Genomic DNA, 20,915 nt, shown 5'->3' with positions numbered 1-20,915 from the left:
CTGTATCACATCCCCTACTGTAACCATAACCGTACCACATCCCCTACTGTAACCCTAACCGTACCACATCCCTTACTGTAACCCTAACTGTATCACATCCCCTACTGTAACCCTAACCGTACCACATCCCCTCCTGTAACCCTAACTGTACCTCATCCCTTACTGTAACCCTAACCGTACCACATCCCTTACTGTAACCCTAACCGTACCACATCCCCTCCTGTAACCCTAACTGTACCTCATCCCCTACTGTAACCCTAACTGTACCTCATCCCCTACTGTAACCATAACTGTACCTCATCCCCTACTGTAACCCTAACCGTACCACATCCCCTCCTGTAACCCTAACCGTACCACATCCCCTCCTGTAACCCTAACCGTACCACATCCCCTCCTGTAACCATAACCGTACCACATCCCTTACTGTAACCATAACCGTACCACATCCCTTACTGTAACCCTAACCGTACCTCATCACCTACTGTAACCCTAACTGTACCTCATCCCCTACTGTAACCCTAACCGTACCACATCCCTTACTGAAACCTTAACCGTACCACATCCCCTCCTGTAACCCTAACTGTACCACATCCCCTACTGTAACCCTAACTGTACCTCATCCCTTACTGTAACCCTAACCGTACCACATCCCCTACTGTAACCCTAACCATACCACATCCCCTCCTGTAACCCTAACTGTACCACATCCCCTACTGTAACCATAACCGTACCACATCCCCTACTGTAACCCTAACTGTACCACATCCCCTCCTGTAACCCTAACCGTACCACATCCCTTACTGTAACCATAACTGTACCACATCCCTTACTGTAACCCTAACCGTACCACATCCCCTCCTGTAACCCTAACCGTACCACATCCCTTACTGTAACCATAACCGTACCACATGACCTCCTGTAACCATAACCGTACCACATCCCTTACTGTAACCCTAACCGTACCACATCCCCTCCTGTAACCCTAACTGTACCACATCCCTTACTGTAACCATAACCGTACCACATCCCTTACTGTAACCATAACCGTACCACATCACCTACTGTAACCCTAACTGTACCTCATCCCCTACTGTAACCCTAACCGTACCACATCCCTTACTGTAACCCTAACCGTACCACATCTCCTACTGTAATCCTAACCTTACCACATCACCTAATGTAACCCTAACTGTATCACATCCCTTACTGTAACCCTAACCTTACCACATCCCTTACTGTAACCATAACCGTACCACATGACCTCCTGTAACCATAACCGTACCACATCCCTTACTGTAACCCTAACCGTACCACATCCCCTCCTGTAACCCTAACTGTACCACATCCCTTACTGTAACCCTAACCGTACCACATCCCCTACTGTAACCCTAACCGTACCACATCCCTTACTGTAACCCTAACTGTACCACATCTCCTACTGTAACCCTAACCGTACCACATCCCCTCCTGTAACCCTAACCGTACCACATCCCCTACTGTAACCCTAACTGTACCACATCCCCTACTGTAACCCTAACTGTATCACATCCCCTACTGTAACCCTAACTGTACCACATCCCCTACTGTAACCCTAACTGTATCACATCCCCTACTGTAACCCTAACTGTACCACATCCCCTACTGTAACCCTAACTGTACCTCATCACCTACTGTAACCCTAACTGTACCTCATCCCTTACTGTAACCCTAACCGTACCACATCCCCTCCTGTAACCCTAACTGTATCACATCCCCTACTGTAACCCTAACTGTACCACATCCCCTACTGTAACCATAACCGTACCACATCCCTTACTGTAACCCTAACTGTATCACATCCCCTCCTGTAACCCTAACTGTACCACATCCCTTACTGTAGCCCTAACTGTATCACATCCCTTACTGTAACCATAACCGTACCACATCCCCTCCTGTAACCCTAACCGTACCACATCCCCTACTGTAACCCTAACTGTACCACATCCCCTACTGTAACCATAACCGTACCACATCCCTTACTGTAACCCTAACTGTATCACATCCCCTCCTGTAACCCTAACTGTATCACATCCCCTACTGTAACCCTAACTGTACCACATCCCCTACTGTAACCATAACCGTACCACATCCCTTACTGTAACCCTAACCGTACCACATCCCCTCCTGTAACCCTAACTGTACCACATCCCCTCCTGTAACCCTAACCGTACCACATCCCCTCCTGTAACCCTAACCGTACCACATCCCCTCCTGTAACCCTAACTGTACCACATCCCCTACTGTAACCCTAACTGTATCACATCCCCTACTGTAACCTTAACCGTACCACATCCCCTCCTGTAACCCTAACCGTATCACATCCCCTACTGTAGCCCTAACTGTACCACATCCCCTCCTGTAACCCTAACCGTATCACATCCCCTACTGTAGCCCTAACTGTACCGCATCCCTTACTGTAACCCTAACTGTACCACATCATCTACTGTAATCCTAACCTTACCACATCACCTACTGTAATCCTAACCTTACCACATCACCTACTGTAACCCTAACCGTACCACATCCCTTACTGTAACCATAACCGTACCACATCCCCTCCTGTAACCCTAACCGTACCACATCCCTTACTGTAACCCTAACCGTACCACATCCCCTCCTGTAACCCTAACTGTACCACATCCCCTCCTGTAACCCTAACCGTACCACATCCCCTCCTGTAACCCTAACTGCACCGCATCCCTTACTGTAACCCTAACTGTACCACATCATCTACTGTAACCCTAACCGTACCACATCCCCTACTGTAACCCTAACCGTACCACATCCCCTCCTGTAACCCTAACCGTACCACATCCCTTACTGTAACCCTAACTGTATCACATCCCCTACTGTAACCCTAACCGTACCACATCCCCTCCTGTAACCCTAACTGTATCACACAACACCTACAGTAACCCTAACTGTACCTCATTCCCTACTGTAACCCTAACTGTACCTCATCCCCTACTGTAACCCTAACTGTATCACAACCCCTACTGTAACCCTAACCGTACCACATCACCTACTGTAACCATAACCGTACCACATCCCTTACTGTAACCCTAACTGTATCACATCCCTTACTGTAACCCTAACTGTATCACATCCCCTACTGTAATCCTAACCATACCACATCCCTTACTGTAACCCTAACCGTACCACATCCCTTACTGTAACCCTAACTGTATCACATCCCTTACTGTAACCCTAACTGTATCACATCCCTTACTGTAACCCTAACTGTATCACATCCCCTACTGTAACCCTAACTGTACCACATCCCTTACTGTAACCCTAACTGTATCACATCCCCTACTGTAACCCTAACCGTACCACATCACCTACTGTAACCATAACCGTACCACATCCCTTACTGTAACCATAACCGTACCACATCACCTACTGTAACCATAACTGTACCTCATCCCCTACTGTAATCCTAACCGTACCACATCCCTTACTGTAACCCTAACTGTATCACATCCCCTCCTGTAACCCTAACCGTACCACATCACCTACTGTAACCCTAACTGTATCACATCCCCTCCTGTAACCCTAACCGTACCACATCCCCTCCTGTAACCATAACCGTACCACATCCCTTACTGTAACCCTAACCGTACCACATCACCTACTGTAACCATAACCGTACCACATCCCTTACTGTAACCATTACCGCACCACATCCCTTACTGTAACCCTAACCGTACCACATCCCCTCCTGTAACCCTAACCGTACCACATCCCTTACTGTAACCCTAACTGTATCACATCCCTTACTGTAACCCTAACTGTATCACATCCCTTACTGTAACCCTAACTGTATCACATCCCTTACTGTAACCCTAACTGTATCACATCCCCTACTGTAACCCTAACTGTACCACATCCCTTACTGTAACCCTAACTGTATCACATCCCCTACTGTAACCCTAACCGTACCACATCACCTACTGTAACCATAACCGTACCACATCCCTTACTGTAACCATAACCGTACCACATCACCTACTGTAACCATAACTGTACCTCATCCCCTACTGTAATCCTAACCGTACCACATCCCTTACTGTAACCCTAACTGTATCACATCCCCTCCTGTAACCCTAACCGTACCACATCACCTACTGTAACCCTAACTGTATCACATCCCCTCCTGTAACCCTAACCGTACCACATCCCCTCCTGTAACCATAACCGTACCACATCCCTTACTGTAACCCTAACCGTACCACATCACCTACTGTAACCATAACCGTACCACATCCCTTACTGTAACCATTACCGTACCACATCCCTTACTGTAACCCTAACCGTACCACATCCCCTCCTGTAACCCTAACCGTACCACATCCCTTACTGTAACCCTAACTGTACCTCATCCCCTACTGTAACCCTAACCGTACCACATCTCCTACTGTAACCCTAACCGTATCACATCCCCTACTGTAACCCTAACCGTATCACTTCCCCTCCTGTAACCATAACCGTACCACATCCCTTACTGTAACCATAACTGTATCACATCCCCTACTGTAACCATAACTGTATCACATCCCTTACTGTAACCCTAACCATACCACATCCCTTACTGTAACCCTAACTGTATCACATCCCCTACTGTAATCCTAACCTTACCACATCCCTTACTGTAACCATAACTGTATCACATCCCTTACTGTAACCCTAACTGTATCACATCCCTTACTGTAACCCTAACTGTATCACATCCCCTACTGTAATCCTAACCTTACCACATCCCTTACTGTAACCATAACTGTACCACACAACACCTACAGTAACCCTAACTGTACCTCATCCCCTACTGTAACCCTAACCGTACCACATCCCCTCCTGTAACCCTAACCGTACCACATCCCTTACTGTAACCCTAACTGTATCACATCCCTTACTGTAATCCTTACCGTACCACATCCCTTACTGTAACCCTAACCGTACCACACAACACCTACTGTAACCCTAACTGTACCTCATCCCCTACTGTAACCCTAACCGTACCACATCCCTTACTGTAACCCTAACCGTACCACATCCCTTACTGTAACCCTAACTGTACCACATCCCTTACTGTAACCATAACTGTATCACATCCCCTACTGTAATCCTAACCGTACCACATCCCTTACTGTAACCCTAACCGTACCACATCCCTTACTGTAACCCTAACCGTACCACATCCCTTACTGTAACCCTAACCTTACCACATCCCTTACTGTAACCCTAACTGTATCACATCCCTTACTGTAACCCTAACCGTACCACATCCCTTACTGTAACCATAACTGTATCACATCCCCTACTGTAACCATAACCGTACCACATCCCTTACTGTAACCCTAACCGTACCACATCCCCTCCTGTAACCCTATCCGTACCACATCCCTTACTGTAACCCTAACTGTACCACATCCCTTACTGTAACCATAACTGTATCACATCCCCTACTGTAATCCTAACCGTACCACATCCCTTACTGTAACCCTAACCGTACCACATCCCTTACTGTAACCCTAACCGTACCACATCCCTTACTGTAACCCTAACCTTACCACATCCCTTACTGTAACCCTAACTGTATCACATCCCTTACTGTAACCCTAACCGTACCACATCCCTTACTGTAACCATAACTGTATCACATCCCCTACTGTAACCCTAACCTTACCACATCACCTACTGCAGGCTTTCCCAACCACGGTCCTCAAGGCACACCAACAGTGCAGGTTTTAGTGATATCCAGGCTTCAGCACAGATGGCTTAATCAGAATCCCTCAGGTACTAATTAAGTCACCTGTGCTCAAGCCTGGATATCACTAAAACCTGCACTGTTGGTGTGCCTTGAGGACCGTGATTGGGAATGTCTGACCTACTGTAACCCTAACCTTACCACATCCCTTACTGTAACCATAACTGTATCACATCCCTTACTGTAACCCTAACCGTATCACATCCCTTACTGTAACCCTAACTGTATCACATCCCCTACTGTAATCCTAACCTTACCACATCCCTTACTGTAACCATAACTGTACCACACAACACCTACAGTAACCCTAACTGTAACTCATCCCCTACTGTAACCCTAACCGTACCACATCCCCTCCTGTAACCCTAACCGTACCACATCCCTTACTGTAACCCTAACTGTATCACATCCCTTACTGTAATCCTAACCGTACCACATCCCTTACTGTAACCCTAACCGTACCACACAACACCTACTGTAACCCTAACTGTACCTCATCCCCTACTGTAACCCTAACCGTACCACATCCCTTACTGTAACCCTAACCGTACCACATCCCTTACTGTAACCCTAACTGTACCACATCCCTTACTGTAACCATAACTGTATCACATCCCCTACTGTAATCCTAACCGTACCACATCCCTTACTGTAACCCTAACCGTACCACATCCCTTACTGTAACCCTAACCGTACCACATCCCTTACTGTAACCCTAACCTTACCACATCCCTTACTGTAACCCTAACTGTATCACATCCCTTACTGTAACCCTAACCGTACCACATCCCTTACTGTAACCATAACTGTATCACATCCCCTACTGTAACCATAACCGTACCACATCCCTTACTGTAACCCTAACCGTACCACATCCCCTCCTGTAACCCTATCCGTACCACATCCCTTACTGTAACCCTAACTGTACCACATCCCTTACTGTAACCATAACTGTATCACATCCCCTACTGTAATCCTAACCTTACACATCCCTTACTGTAACCATAACTGTACCACACAACACCTACAGTAACCCTAACTGTACCTCATCCCCTACTGTAACCCTAACCGTACCACATCCCCTCCTGTAACCCTAACCGTACCACATCCCTTACTGTAACCCTAACTGTATCACATCCCTTACTGTAATCCTAACCGTACCACATCCCTTACTGTAACCCTAACCGTACCACATCCCTTACTGTAACCCTAACTGTACCACATCCCTTACTGTAACCATAACTGTATCACATCCCCTACTGTAATCCTAACCGTACCACATCCCTTACTGTAACCCTAACCGTACCACATCCCTTACTGTAACCCTAACCGTACCACATCCCTTACTGTAACCCTAACCTTACCACATCCCTTACTGTAACCCTAACCGTATCACATCCCTTACTGTAACCCTAACCGTACCACATCCCTTACTGTAACCATAACTGTATCACATCCCCTACTGTAACCATAACCGTACCACATCCCTTACTGTAACCCTAACCGTACCACATCCCCTCCTGTAACCCTATCCGTACCACATCCCTTACTGTAACCCTAACTGTACCACATCCCTTACTGTAACCATAACAGTATCACATCCCCTACTGTAATCCTAACCGTACCACATCCCTTACTGTAACCCTAACCGTACCACATCCCTTACTGTAACCCTAACCGTACCACATCCCTTACTGTAACCCTAACCTTACCACATCCCTTACTGTAACCCTAACTGTATCACATCCCTTACTGTAACCCTAACCGTACCACATCCCTTACTGTAACCATAACTGTATCACATCCCCTACTGTAACCCTAACCTTACCACATCACCTACTGTAACCCTAACTGTACCACATCCCTTACTGTAACCATAACTGTATCACATCCCCTACTGTAATCCTAACCGTACCACATCCCTTACTGTAACCCTAACCGTACCACATCCCTTACTGTAACCCTAACCGTACCACATCCCTTACTGTAACCCTAACCTTACCACATCCCTTACTGTAACCCTAACTGTATCACATCCCTTACTGTAACCCTAACCGTACCACATCCCTTACTGTAACCATAACTGTATCACATCCCCTACTGTAACCCTAACCTTACCACATCACCTACTGTAACCCTAACTGTACCACATCCCTTACTGTAACCCTAACTGTACCACATCCCTTACTGTAACCCTAACTGTATCACATCCCCTACTGTAATCCTAACCTTACCACATCACCTACTGTAACCATAACCATACCACATCCCCTACTGTAACCATAACCGTACCACATCCCTTACTGTAACCATAACTGTATCACATCCCCTACTGTAACCCTAACCTTACCACATCACCTACTGTAACCCTAACTGTACCACATCCCTTACTGTAACCATAACCGTACCACATCCCTTACTGTAACCATAACTGTATCACATCCCCTACTGTAACCCTAACCTTACCACATCACCTACTGTAACCCTAACTGTACCACATCCCTTACTGTAACCATAACCGTACCACATCCCTTACTGTAACCATAACCATACCACATCCCTTACTGTAACCATAACCGTACCACATCCCTTACTGTAACCATAACCGTACCACATCCCTTACTGTAACCATAACCGTACCACATCCCTTACTGTAACCCTAACCGTACCACATCCCCTACTGTAACCCTAACCGTACCACATCCCCTCCTGTAACCCTAACCGTACCACATCCCTTACTGTAACCCTAACTGTTTCACATCCCCTACTGTAATCCTAACTGTACCTTATCCCCTACTGTAACCCTAACTGTATCACATCCCCTACTGTAATCCTAACTGTACCTCATCCCCTACTGTAACCCTAACCGTACCACATCCCTTACTGTAACCCTAACTGTATCACATCCCCTACTGTAACCCTAACCGTACCACATCCCTTACTGTAACCCTAACTGTACCACATCCCCTACTGTAACCCTAACTGTACCACATCCCTTACTGTAACCATAACCGTACCACATCCCCTACTGTAACCATAACCGTACCACATCCCTTACTGTAACCCTAACCGTACCACATCCCCTACTGTAGCCCTAATTGTACCACATCCCCTACTGTAGCCCTAACTGTACCACATCCCCTACTGTAACCCTAACTGTACCACATCTCCTACTGTAACGCTAACTGCACTGCATCCCTTACTGTAACACTAACTGTACCTCATCCCTTACTGTAACCCTAACCGTACCACATCCCTTACTGTAACCCTAACTGTATCACATCCCCTACTGTAATCCTAACCTTACCACATCACCTACTGTAACCATAACCATACCACATCCCCTACTGTAGCCCTAACTGTACCACATCCCTTACTGTAGCCCTAACTGTACCACATCCCCTACTGTAGCCCTAACTGTACCACATCCCCTACTGTAGCCCTAACTGTACCACATCCCCTACTGTAGCCCTAATTGTACCACATCCCTTACTGTAACCCTAACTGTATCACATCACCTACTGTAACCCTAACTGTACCACATCACCTACTGTAACCATAACCATACCACATCCCCTACTGTAGCCCTAACTGTACCACATCCCCTACTGTAGCCCTAACTGTACCACATCCCCTACTGTAACCCTAACTGTATCACATCCCCTACTGTAATCCTAACCTTACCACATCACCTACTGTAACCTTAACTGTACCACATCCCTTACTGTAACCATAACCATACCACATCCCCTACTGTAGCCCTAATTGTACCACATCCCCTACTGTAGCCCTAACTGTACCACATCCCCTACTGTAACTCTAACTGTACCACATCTCCTACTGTAACGCTAACTGCACCGCATCCCTTACTGTAACACTAACTGTACCTCATCCCCTACTGTAACCCTAACCGTACCACATCCCTTACTGTAACCCTAACTGTATCACATCCCCTACTGTAATCCTAACCTTACCACATCACCTACTGTAACCATAACCATACCACATCCCCTACTGTAGCCCTAACTGTACCACATCCCCTACTGTAGCCCTAACTGTACCACATTCCCTACTGTAACCCTAACTGTACCACATCCCTTACTGTAACCATAACCATACCACATCCCCTACTGTAGCCCTAACTGTACCACATCCCCTACTGTAACCCTAACTGTACCACATCTCCTACTGTAACGCTAACTGCACCGCATCCCTTACTGTAACACTAACTGTACCTCATCCCCTACTGTAACCCTAACCGTACCACATCCCTTACTGTAACCCTAACTGTATCACATCCCCTACTGTAATCCTAACCTTACCACATCACCTACTGTAACCCTAACTGTACCACATCCCTTACTGTAACCATAACTGTACCACATCCCCTACTGTAGCCCTAATTGTACCACATCCCCTACTGTAGCCCTAACTGTACCACATCCCCTACTGTAACCCTAACTGTACCACATCTCCTACTGTAACGCTAACTGCACCGCATCCCTTACTGTAACCCTAACTGCACCGCATCCCTTACTGTTAGGGTGACCAACTCATCCCTTTAAACCGAGACACATATTAATTACACAGGTTCTGTGGCTGGCTTTCACCTGGTTTTAAACTGCCACAGAACCTGTGTAATTAATATGTGTCCCGGATTAAAGGGATGAGTTGGTCACCCTACTTACTGTAACCCTAACTGTACCACATCCCCTACTGTAACCCTAACTGTACCACATCCCTTACTGTAACCCTAACTGCACCGCATCACTTACTGTAACCCTAACTGCACCGCATCCCTTACTGTAACCCTAACTGCACCGCATCCCTTACTGTAACCCTAACTGCACCGCATCCCTTACTGTAACCCTAACTGTACCGCATCCCCTACTGTAACCCTAACTGTACCACATCCCCTACTGTAACCCTAACTGTACCACATCCCCTACTGTAACCATAACCATACAGTTATTACTGACAGTAAGGGATGCGGTACGGTTAGGGTTACAGTAAGGGATGTGGTACGGTTAGGGTTACAGTAGGGGATGTGGTATGGTTATGGTTACAGTAGGGGATGTGGTATGGTTATGGTTACAGTAGGGGATGTGGTACAGTTAGGGTTACAGTAGGGGATGTGGTACAGTTAGTGTTACAGTAAGGGATGTGGTACAGTTAGGGTTACAGTAAGTTACTGTAACCCTAACTGTACCACATCCCTTACTGTAACACTAACTGTACCACATCCCCTACTGTAACCCTAACCGTACCACATCCCCTACTGTAACGCTAACTGCACCGCATCTCTTACTGTAACCTTAAACCTAGGGTGAGATGGTTCCACCCTATGAGCGGGAATCACCTTAGCAGTGAAGTTATCCAACATGACAATATCAGCTCCAGCTGCGGCCGCTTCCAGCGCCTCCTCTGTAGATCTGCACTCTACCTCCACCTTCAGCGTGTGGCCAGCGACAGAGCGCACGCCATGCAGGGCCTAGAGCGGAAAGGAGACAGCTGTATACACATTACATGCCTCATTATTGGGGTATATGGGGGTTTTGTGTGACACCCCCCCCCCCCCCCTCGCCAAGGACTGCATATACTGCTGAATTATGTATTATTCTATACATTGCTGCTACTGGGTGTTTATCTGGGCTCCTCAGGGACTCCCAAAATATGGTATGCCTCTTCCTGGGGCCCTTCTACAGGGTGACTGCTGCAACTCCAGAGCTCTTCTCTTCTACCCCATTACTTCCATCTATTCTATATTATTGCCCCCTCTATGCTATTCTACCCAATTACCTGATTCCCCCCCCCATCCTATATTCTACCTGATTACCCCCCTATATTCTATTCTCCCTGATTACCCCCCTCTATTCTATTCTACCTGATTAGCCCCCTCTATTCTATTTAACCTGATTACCTCCCTCTATTCTGTTCTCCCTGATTACCCTCTCTATTCTATATTCTCCCCGATTACCCCCCTCTATTCTATTTTACCTGATTACCCCCCTTTATTCTGTTCTCCCCGATTACCCCCTCTATTCTATTCTACCTGATTACCCATCTCTATTCTATTCTACCTGATTACCCCCTCTATTCTATTCTCCCTGATTACCCCCCCCTATTCTATTCTCCCCAATTACCCCCCTCTATTCTATTCTACCCGATTACCTCCCTCTATTCTATTCTACCTGATTACCCCCCTCTATTCTATTTTACCTGATTCCCCCCCCCCTCTATTCTACCTGATTACCCCCTCTATTCTATTCTACCTGATTACCCCCTCTATTCTATTCTACCTGATTAACCCCCTCTATTCTATTCTACCTGATTACCCCCTCTATTCTATTCTACCTGATTAACCCCCTCTATTCTATTCTACCTGATTAACCCCTCTATTCTATTCTACCTGATTACCCCCCCTCTATTCTATTCTCCCTGATTACCCCCCTCTATTCTATTTTTCCCGATTACCCCCCTCTATTCTATTCTACCCAATTACCCCCCTCTATTCTATCCGATTACCCCCCTCTATTCTATTCTCCCCGATTACCCCCCTCTATTCTATTCTCCCTGATTACCCCTTCTATTCTATTCTCCCTGATTACCCCCCTCTATTCTCTTCTCCCCGATTACCCTCCCCCTCTATTCTATTCTCCCCAATTACCCCCCCCCTCTATTCTATTCTCCCCGATTACCCCCCTCTATTCTATTCTACCCGATTACCTCCCTCTATTCTATTCTACCCGATTACCCCTCTCTATTCTATTCTACCCGATTACCCCTCTCTATTCTATTCTACCCGATTACCCCTCTCTATTCTATTCTACCCGATTACCCCTCTCTATTCTATTCTACCCGATTACCCCTCTCTATTCTGTTCTACCCGATTACCCCCCTCTATTCTGTTCTACCCGATTACCCCCCTCTATTCTGTTCTCCCCGATTACCCCCCTCTATTCTGTTCTCCCCGATTACCCCCCTCTATTCTGTTCTCCCCGATTACCCCCCTCTATTCTGTTCTCCCCGATTACCCCCTCTATTCTGTTCTCCCCGATTACCCCCTCTATTCTGTTCTCCCCGATTACCCCCTCTATTCTGTTCTCCCCGATTACCCCCTCTATTCTGTTCTCCCCGATTACCCCCTCTATTCTGATCTCCCCGATTACCCCTCTCTATTCTGATCTCCCCGATTACCCCCTCTATTCTGTTCTCCCCGATTACCCCCTCTATTCTGTTCTCCCCGATTACCCCCTCTATTCTGATCTCCCTGATTACCCCCTCTATTCTGTTCTCCCTGATTACCCCCTCTATTCTGATCTCCCTGATTACCCCCTCTATTCTGATCTCCCTGATTACCCCCTCTATTCTGTTCTCCCTGATTACCCCCTCTATTCTGTTCTCCCCGATTACCCCCTCTATTCTGATCTCCCTGATTACCCCCTCTATTCTGATCTCCCTGATTACCCCCTCTATTCTGTTCTCCCTGAGTGCCCCCCTCTATTCTGTTCTCCCTGATTACCCCCTCTATTCTGTTCTCCCTGATTACCCCCTCTATTCTGTTCTCCCTGAGTACCCCCCTCTATTCTGTTCTCCCCGATTACCCCCCCCCCTCTATTCTATATTCTCCCTGATTACCTCCCTCTATTCTGTTCTCCCCGATTACCCCCTCTATTCTGTTCTCCCCGATTACCCCCTCTATTCTATATTCTCCCTGATTACCTCCCTCTATTCTATTCTCCCTGATTACCCCCCTCTATTCTGTTCTCCCTGATTATACCCCTTTATACTCTTCTCCCTGATAACCCCCCTCTATTCTGTTCTCCCTGATAACCCCCCTCTATTCTGATCTCCCTGTTTACCCCCTCTATTCTGTTCTCCCCGATTACCCCCTCTATTCTGATCTCCCTGATTACCCCCCTCTATTCTGTTCTCCCTGATTACCCCCTCTATTCTATTCTACCCGATTACCCCCTCTATTCTGATCTCCCTGATTACCCCCTCTATTCTGTTCTCCCTGATTACCCCCTCTATTCTGTTCTCCCTGATTACCCTCTCTATTCTATTCTACCCGATTACCTCCCTCTATTCTATTCTACCTGATTACCCCCTCTATTCTGATCTCCCTGATTACCCCTCTATTCTGTTCTCCCTGATTACCCTCTCTATTCTACCCGATTACCCCCTCTATTCTATTCTCCCCGATTACCCCCTCTATTCTGATCTCCCTGATTACCCCCTCTATTCTGTTCTCCCTGATTACCCCCTCTATTCTGTTCTCCCTGATTACCCCCTCTATTCTGATCTCCCTGATTACCCCCTCTATTCTGTTCTCCCTGATTACCCCCTCTATTCTATTCTCCCCGATTACCCCCTCTATTCTGTTCTCCCTGATTACCCCCTCTATTCTATTCTACCCGATTACCCCCTCTATTCTGTTCTCCCTGATTACTCCCCTCTATTCTGTTCTCCCCGATTACCCCCCTCTATTCTATTCTCCCTGATTACCCCCCTCTATTCTATTTTACCTGATTACCCCCCTCTATTCTATTCTCCCTGATTACCCCCCTCTATTCTATTTTACCTGATTACCCCCCTCTATTCTGTTCTCCCCGATTACCCTCTCTATTCTGTTCTCCCCGATTACCCCCCTCTATTCTGTTCTCCCTGATTACCCTGGAACCCGTGTGAGGGGGATCTGAGACCAGTACAATAATGGACAAGCTGCAGGAATACTGGACAGAGTATCTTAGTTAGATATCGGGATGCAGAATGGGGGAACCTTACGGGCAGCTTTGTCACTATACGCTGGTGTACTTGTCACTATACGCTGGTGTACTTGTCACTATACGCTGGTGTACTTGTCACTATACGCTGGTGTACTGAATCCGTCCCCAGTTGTACAATGCTATGGAATATGCTTTTTCTATACAGTATAATCCGTATTGCACATAGGATGCCCCGCTGTCACCTCTTGGACTCCTCCCATTGCGCATACATGGTTATCCTTCAGCATGACCAGGTCACCCATCCCGTATCGGTGGCTTCCAGCTCCGCCCACCAGCAGGCCGTACTTTTCAGGTAGACGGAATCCAGGTGTGGTCTTCCGGGTGCCAGTTACCTTACCAGGCCACCCTGCTGCCTTTGCCTGCTCTGACACCTGCCTTGCCATAGTGGCTATGCCACTGACCCGGGATATGGCATTGAGAGCTGGGCGCTCTGCCAGGAGTAGATCATTCACACGTCCTGTAACACAGAAAATGTGACTGAGAACCAAGTGACGCTGTGAATTGCATGGAGTGTGCCCAGTGAGAGGTGGCATCAGTATCACAGAGGACAGTGTGACACAGTGAGTGGCATGGAGTGTACCCAGGGAGAGGTGGCATCAGTAACACAGAGAACAGTGTGACACAGTGAGTGGCATCGAGTGTGCCTAGAGAGAGGTAGCATCAGTAACACAGAGAACAGAGTGACGCAGTGAGTGGCATGGAGTGTGCCTAGAGAGAGGTAGCATCAGTAACACAGAGGACAGAGTAACGCAGTGAGTGGCATGGAGTGTGCCCAGGGAGAGGTGGCATCAGTAACACAGAGGACAGAGTGACGCAGTGGGTGGCATGGAGCGTGCCCAGGGAGAGGTGGCATCAGTAACACAGAGTGACGCAGTGAGTGACATGGAGTGTGCCCAGGAAGAGGTGGCACTGACCTCTCTCTGTTACTAGCCGGCGCCTCCCCAGCCACTGACCTCCCCGCACCTCTGTCTCTGATACTAGCCGATGCCTCCCCAGCCACTGACCTCCCCACTCCTCTGTCTCTGATACTAGCCGGTGCCTCCCCAGCCACTGACCTCCCCGCTCCTCTGTCTCTGATACTAATCGGTGCCTCCCCAGCCACTGACCTCCCCGCTCCTCTGTCTCTGATACTAGCCGGTGCCCCCCCAGCCACTGACCTCCCCGCACCTCTGTCTAATACTAGCCAGTGCCTCCCCAGCCACTGACCTCCCCGCACCTCTGTCTCTGATAATAGCCGATGCCTCCCCAGCCACTGACCTCCCCGCACCTCTGTCTCTGATACTGGTCGGTGCCTCCCCAGCCACTGACCTCCCCACACCTCTGTCTCTGATACTAGCCGGTGCCTCCCCAGCCACTGACCTCCCCGCTCCTCTGTCTCTGATACTAGCCGCTGCCCCCCCCCCCCCCCCCATCACTGACCTCCCCGCACCTGTCTGATACTAGCCGGTGCCCCCCCCCCCCCAGCCACTGACCTCCCCGCACCTCTGTCTCTGATAATAGCCGATGCCTCCCCAGCCACTGACCTCCCCGCACCTCTGTCTCTGATACCAGCCGGTGCCTCCCCGCACCTCTGTCTCTGATACTAGCCGGTGCCTCCCCAGCCACTGACCTCCCCACTCCTCTGTCTGATACTAGCCGATGCCTCCCCAGCCACTGACCTCTCTGTACCTCTGTCTGATACTAGCCGGTGCCTCCCCAGCCACTGACCTCCCCGCTCCTCTGTCTGATACTAGCCGATGCCTCCCCAGCCACTGACCTCCCTGTACCTCTGTCTGATACTAGCCGGCTCCTCCCCAGCCACTGACCTCCCCACTCCTCTGTCTGATACTAGCCGATGCCTCCCCAGCCACTGACCTCCCTGTACCTCTGTCTGATACTAGCCGGTGCCTCCCCAGCCACTGACCTCCCCGCACCTCTGTCTGATACTAGCCGGTGCCTCCCCAGCCACTGACATCCCCGCACCTCTGTCTGATACTAGCCGGTGCCCCCCCATCACTGACCTCCCCGCACCTCTGTCTGATACTAGCCGGTGCCCCCCCATCACTGACCTCCCCGCACCTCTGTCTGATACTAGCCGATGCCTCCCCAGCCACTGACCTCCCCGCACCTCTGTCTGATACTAGCCGGTGCCTCCCCAGCCACTGACCTCCCCGCACCTCTGTCTGATACTAGCCGGTGCCTCCCCAGCCACTGACCTCCCCGTACCTCTGTCTGATACTAGCCGGTGCCTCCCCAGCCACTGACCTCCCCGCACCTCTGTCTGATACTAGCCGGTGCCTCCCCAGCCACTGACCTCCCCGCACCTCTGTCTGATACTAGCCGGTGCCTCCCCAGCCACTGACCTCCCCGTACCTCTGTCTGATACTAGCCGGTGCCTCCCCAACCACTGACCTCCCCGCACCTCTGTCTGATACTAGCCGGTGCCTCCCCAGCCACTGACCTCCCCGCTCCTCTGTCTAATACTAACCGGTGCCTCCCCAGCCACTGACCTCCCCGCACCTCTGTCTGATACTAGCCGATGCCTCCCCAGCCACTGACCTCCCCGCACCTCTGTCTGATACTAGCCGGCTCCTCCCCAGCCACTGACCTCCCCGCTCCTCTGTCTGATACTAGCCGATGCCTCCCCAGCCACTGACCTCCCCGCACCTCTGTCTGATACTAGCCGGTGCCTCCCCAGCCACTGACCTCCCTGCTCCTCTGTCTAATACTAACCGGTGCCTCCCCAGCCACTGACCTCCCCGCACCTCTGTCTGATACTAGCCGGCTCCTCCCCAGCCACTGACCTCCCCGCTCCTCTGTCTGATACTAGCCGATGCCTCCCCAGCCACTGACCTCCCCGCACCTCTGTCTGATACTAGCCGATGCCTCCCCAGCCACTGACCTCCCCGCACCTCTGTCTGATACTAGCCGATGCCTCCCCAGCCACTGACCTCCCCGCACCTCTGTCTGATACTAGCCGATGCCTCCCCAGCCACTGACCTCCCTGCTCCTCTGTCTAATACTAACCGGTGCCTCCCCAGCCACTGACCTTACCTCACTGCCATTTATTGGCTTGGTCAGACCAATGACAGCCCCACGGACTTTGTCCCCCCCCCCCCACACACACCTGCCTGGAAGACCCACTACCTTCTCATGTCTTACCGTAGTACAGTCTAAACCTACATGTATGTTAATGAGGGCGCATACATGTAACATGGAGAATTTCACCTCTTACTGTGGCCACTCTTTCCACCGGCTCCAGCCATTCCCCTTCACGGCGAGCCCAGTGCACGCTGCACCCCACTTCTTCACACACTGCCTGAAAGAAGGGGGACCCCGCCAGGACCCCCGCAGACTTGCAGAGCAATGTGGCCTCCTGGTACTCCTGCCCGCTGCGGGCCGCTGCCCACCCCGCTATGTCCAGCCCTGGAGCATCCTCAGCAAGCCAATCACGAGCCAGCTGCTGAAGGCGACATCGGGGCAGGAGACATGAGAGATTGTCAGATGTCATCGCCTGGTGCGATCTGCAAGACAGAAGGAGCAGACGTTATCTCATCGCTTTTCCAGATTCCAGGGGCCTATTACCAGATCAGTCCGCCATAGTATCATCAGCATCAGGGTGCAGGCGAGACAGAGAACCCCCAGACTGATATAGAGGTGAGAGAGCACACATCACCTCACCACGGCTTGGAGAGCTCATATCTGGGGAGCCCTGTTCCTCTCAGCAGTCTCCTCTCCTTCAGCACAAGTAAGGTGCACTGCAACCCCAACAAAGGCTGATGCAGAGCAGGGGACACAGAGCAGGGGACGCAGAGCAGGGGACGCAGAGGAGGACACAGAGCAGGGGACGCAGAGGAGGACACATAGTGGGGGGCGCAGCTATTACACAGAATGGGGGAGGGGAGTACGCAGAGTAGAACACAACGTGAAGTACGCATAGGGGATGCAGAGGAGGACACAAAAGAGGACACAGAGCGGGGGACGCAGAGGAGGACACAGAGCAGGAGATGCGGAGCAGGGGACGCAGAGGAGCGGATGCAGAGAAGGGGATGCAGAGGAGGACACAGAGCTGGGGACACAGAGGAGGACGCAGAGCTGGGGACACAGAGGAGGACGCAGAGCTGGGGACACAGAGGAGGACGCAGAGCTGGGGACACAGAGCAGAGGATGCAGAGTAGCACACAGAGGAGGAGGTGGAGCGGGGTAATCAGGTGAAGAGGCAGAGTGAGACGCAGGGTGGGGAATGCAGAGGAGGACACAGAGGAGAACGCAGAGCAGAGGACGCAGAGCTAGAGACACAGAGGAGGACACAGAGCAGGGGATGCAGAGTAGGACACAGAGGAGGAGGCAGAGCGGGGTATGCAGGTGAAGAGACAGAGTAGGACGCAAAGTGGGGAATGCAGAGTGGGGTACACAGAGTAGCATGCAGAGAAGGAAGCAGAGTGGTGGACGCAGAGGAGGATGCAGAGTAGGATGCAGAAGAGGACGCAGAGCGGAGGGGACGGACGCAGAAGAGGATGCAGTGCATTGGACACAGAGGAGGACACTGAGTGGGAGACACAGAGCGGGAGACGGATTGGGTTGGGGGACACAGAGGAGGACATAGAACGGGGATGCAGAGTAGGACACATAGCAGGATGCAGAGCAGGGGACGCAGCAGAGGATGCAGAGCGGGGGACACAGGAGGACGCAGAGCGGGGGATGCAGTGCAGGGGACATAGAGGAGGAGGACACTGAGTGGAGGACACAGAGCGGGAGACGCAGTGTAGGACATGGATTGGGGGACACAGAGGAGGACATAGAATGAGGGATGCAGTGTAGGACACAATGGAGGACATAGAGCGAGGGACGCAGATGACGCAGAGTACGGGGCGTAGCGGAGGACACAGAGTGAGCAAAGCATGGTAGAACATAGAGTGGGGGACGCAGAGAAGGTGGCGCAGCGGAGGACACAGAGCAGGGGATGCAGAGTAGGACACAGAGGAGGAGGCAGAGCGGGGTATGCAGGTGAAGAGGCAGAGTGGGATGCAGGGTGGGGAATGCAGAGCGGTGGACGCAGAGGAGGATGCAGAGCGGGGGCTGCAGTGTAGGATGTATAGGAGGGCGCAGAAAGACGCAGAGCGGGGGATGCAGGGGAGGACACAGAGCGGGGGGACACAGAAGGATGCTGAGCGGGGGAAGCAGAGGAGGATGCAGTGCAGGGGACACAGAGGAGGACACTGAATGGGGGACACAGAGTGGGAGACGCAGAGTAGGATATGGATTGGGGGGACACAGAGGAGGACATAGAACGGGGGATGCAGAGTAGGACACACAGTAGGACGCATAGCAGGATGCAGAGCAGGGGACTCAGCGGAGGATACAGAGCAGAGGACACAGAGTGGGGGATGCAGAGGAGGACGCAGAGCGGGGGACACAGAGGAGGACGCAGAGCGGGGGATGCAGAGTAGGACGCAGAGCATGGGACGCAGAGCAGGACACAGCGTGACCCCACTCTTGGGGATCCCGATCCTGGCTCTCTGAGGCCCCACATCAAATCTCAGTGACTCCACTCCAGACTCTCAATGACCCCACTCCTGGCTCTCCGTGACCCCACTCCCCGATCTCAGCGACCCCACTCCCAGGTGTCTGGGAGACACATCCAGTGTTGCTGATAGTTACCGTTGCTCTGTCTGTGATGCTCCCGGCTACTGCAGTATCTGGATAGTAAGAAATATCTGGGGCACATTTTGGATGTGGTAAGAGTAAACATCAGGTTACACATTGACGTGTGAGAGGGTCAAAGCTCAAGGTTCAGGGAGACTTGTTCCTATACTGACCGTAAGTAGTAGCTAGGACAATGTACAGCTGAGTACACAGAATTACACATATTATTGTGGGTCCTCGTCTGTACATGCTATGACGATTAGGTGCATATCATTCAGTGTGTACGATAACGAGATGGTCACTGATACAGCGAGTGATATATCTTTTTGGTTTGTACGCCCAATCCGGAGCTCTGGGAGTTACTGATGGAGAGACTGAGCATCACCAATCTGGTGCAATCTGAGTATACGGTCACTGGTAGAGTCCCTCCGTGGTAACGCGGTATACCGGGGCCCCTCCGTGGTAACGCGGTATACTGGGGCCCCTCCGTGGTAACGCGGTATACAGGGGCCCCTCCGTGGTTACGCGGTACACAGGGGCCCCTCCGTGGTTACGCGGTACACAGGGGCCCCTCCGTGGTTACGCGGTACACAGGGGCCCCTCCGTGGTAGCGCGGTACACCGGGGCCCCTCCGTGGTAGCGCGGTACACCGGGGCCCCTCCGTGGTTACGCGATACACCGGGGCCCCTCCGTGG

At 50.6% G+C, this 20,915-nt stretch overlaps 1 protein-coding gene across 2 annotated transcripts in view; it reads right to left on the bottom strand.

Annotated features, from left to right (window-relative positions):
- The window catches only part of QPRT (quinolinate phosphoribosyltransferase), a 31,727-nt gene extending 11,401 nt beyond the window's left edge, over positions 1-20,326 (bottom strand). For both annotated transcript variants that reach the window (XM_083152210.1, XM_083152211.1), the window contains exons 1-4: positions 20,236-20,326; positions 17,803-18,098; positions 14,778-15,052; positions 11,166-11,297 (exon numbers count right to left, since the gene is read on the bottom strand). In XM_083152210.1, coding sequence (XP_083008336.1) covers positions 11,166-11,297; positions 14,778-15,052; positions 17,803-18,085 — 690 coding nt within the window. In that variant the 5' untranslated portion in view covers positions 18,086-18,098; positions 20,236-20,326. The remainder of the gene's footprint in view (positions 1-11,165; positions 11,298-14,777; positions 15,053-17,802; positions 18,099-20,235) is intronic.
- Positions 20,327-20,915: the final 589 nt, after the last annotated feature.

Source organism: Crinia signifera, chromosome 7, assembly GCF_055691185.1.
Source record: "Crinia signifera chromosome 7, ASM5569118v1, whole genome shotgun sequence".
Lineage (NCBI taxonomy): Eukaryota > Metazoa > Chordata > Amphibia > Anura > Myobatrachidae > Crinia > Crinia signifera.
Note: the sequence above shows the minus strand (reverse complement) of the source record. Positions and strands in the feature narration are given on the sequence as shown.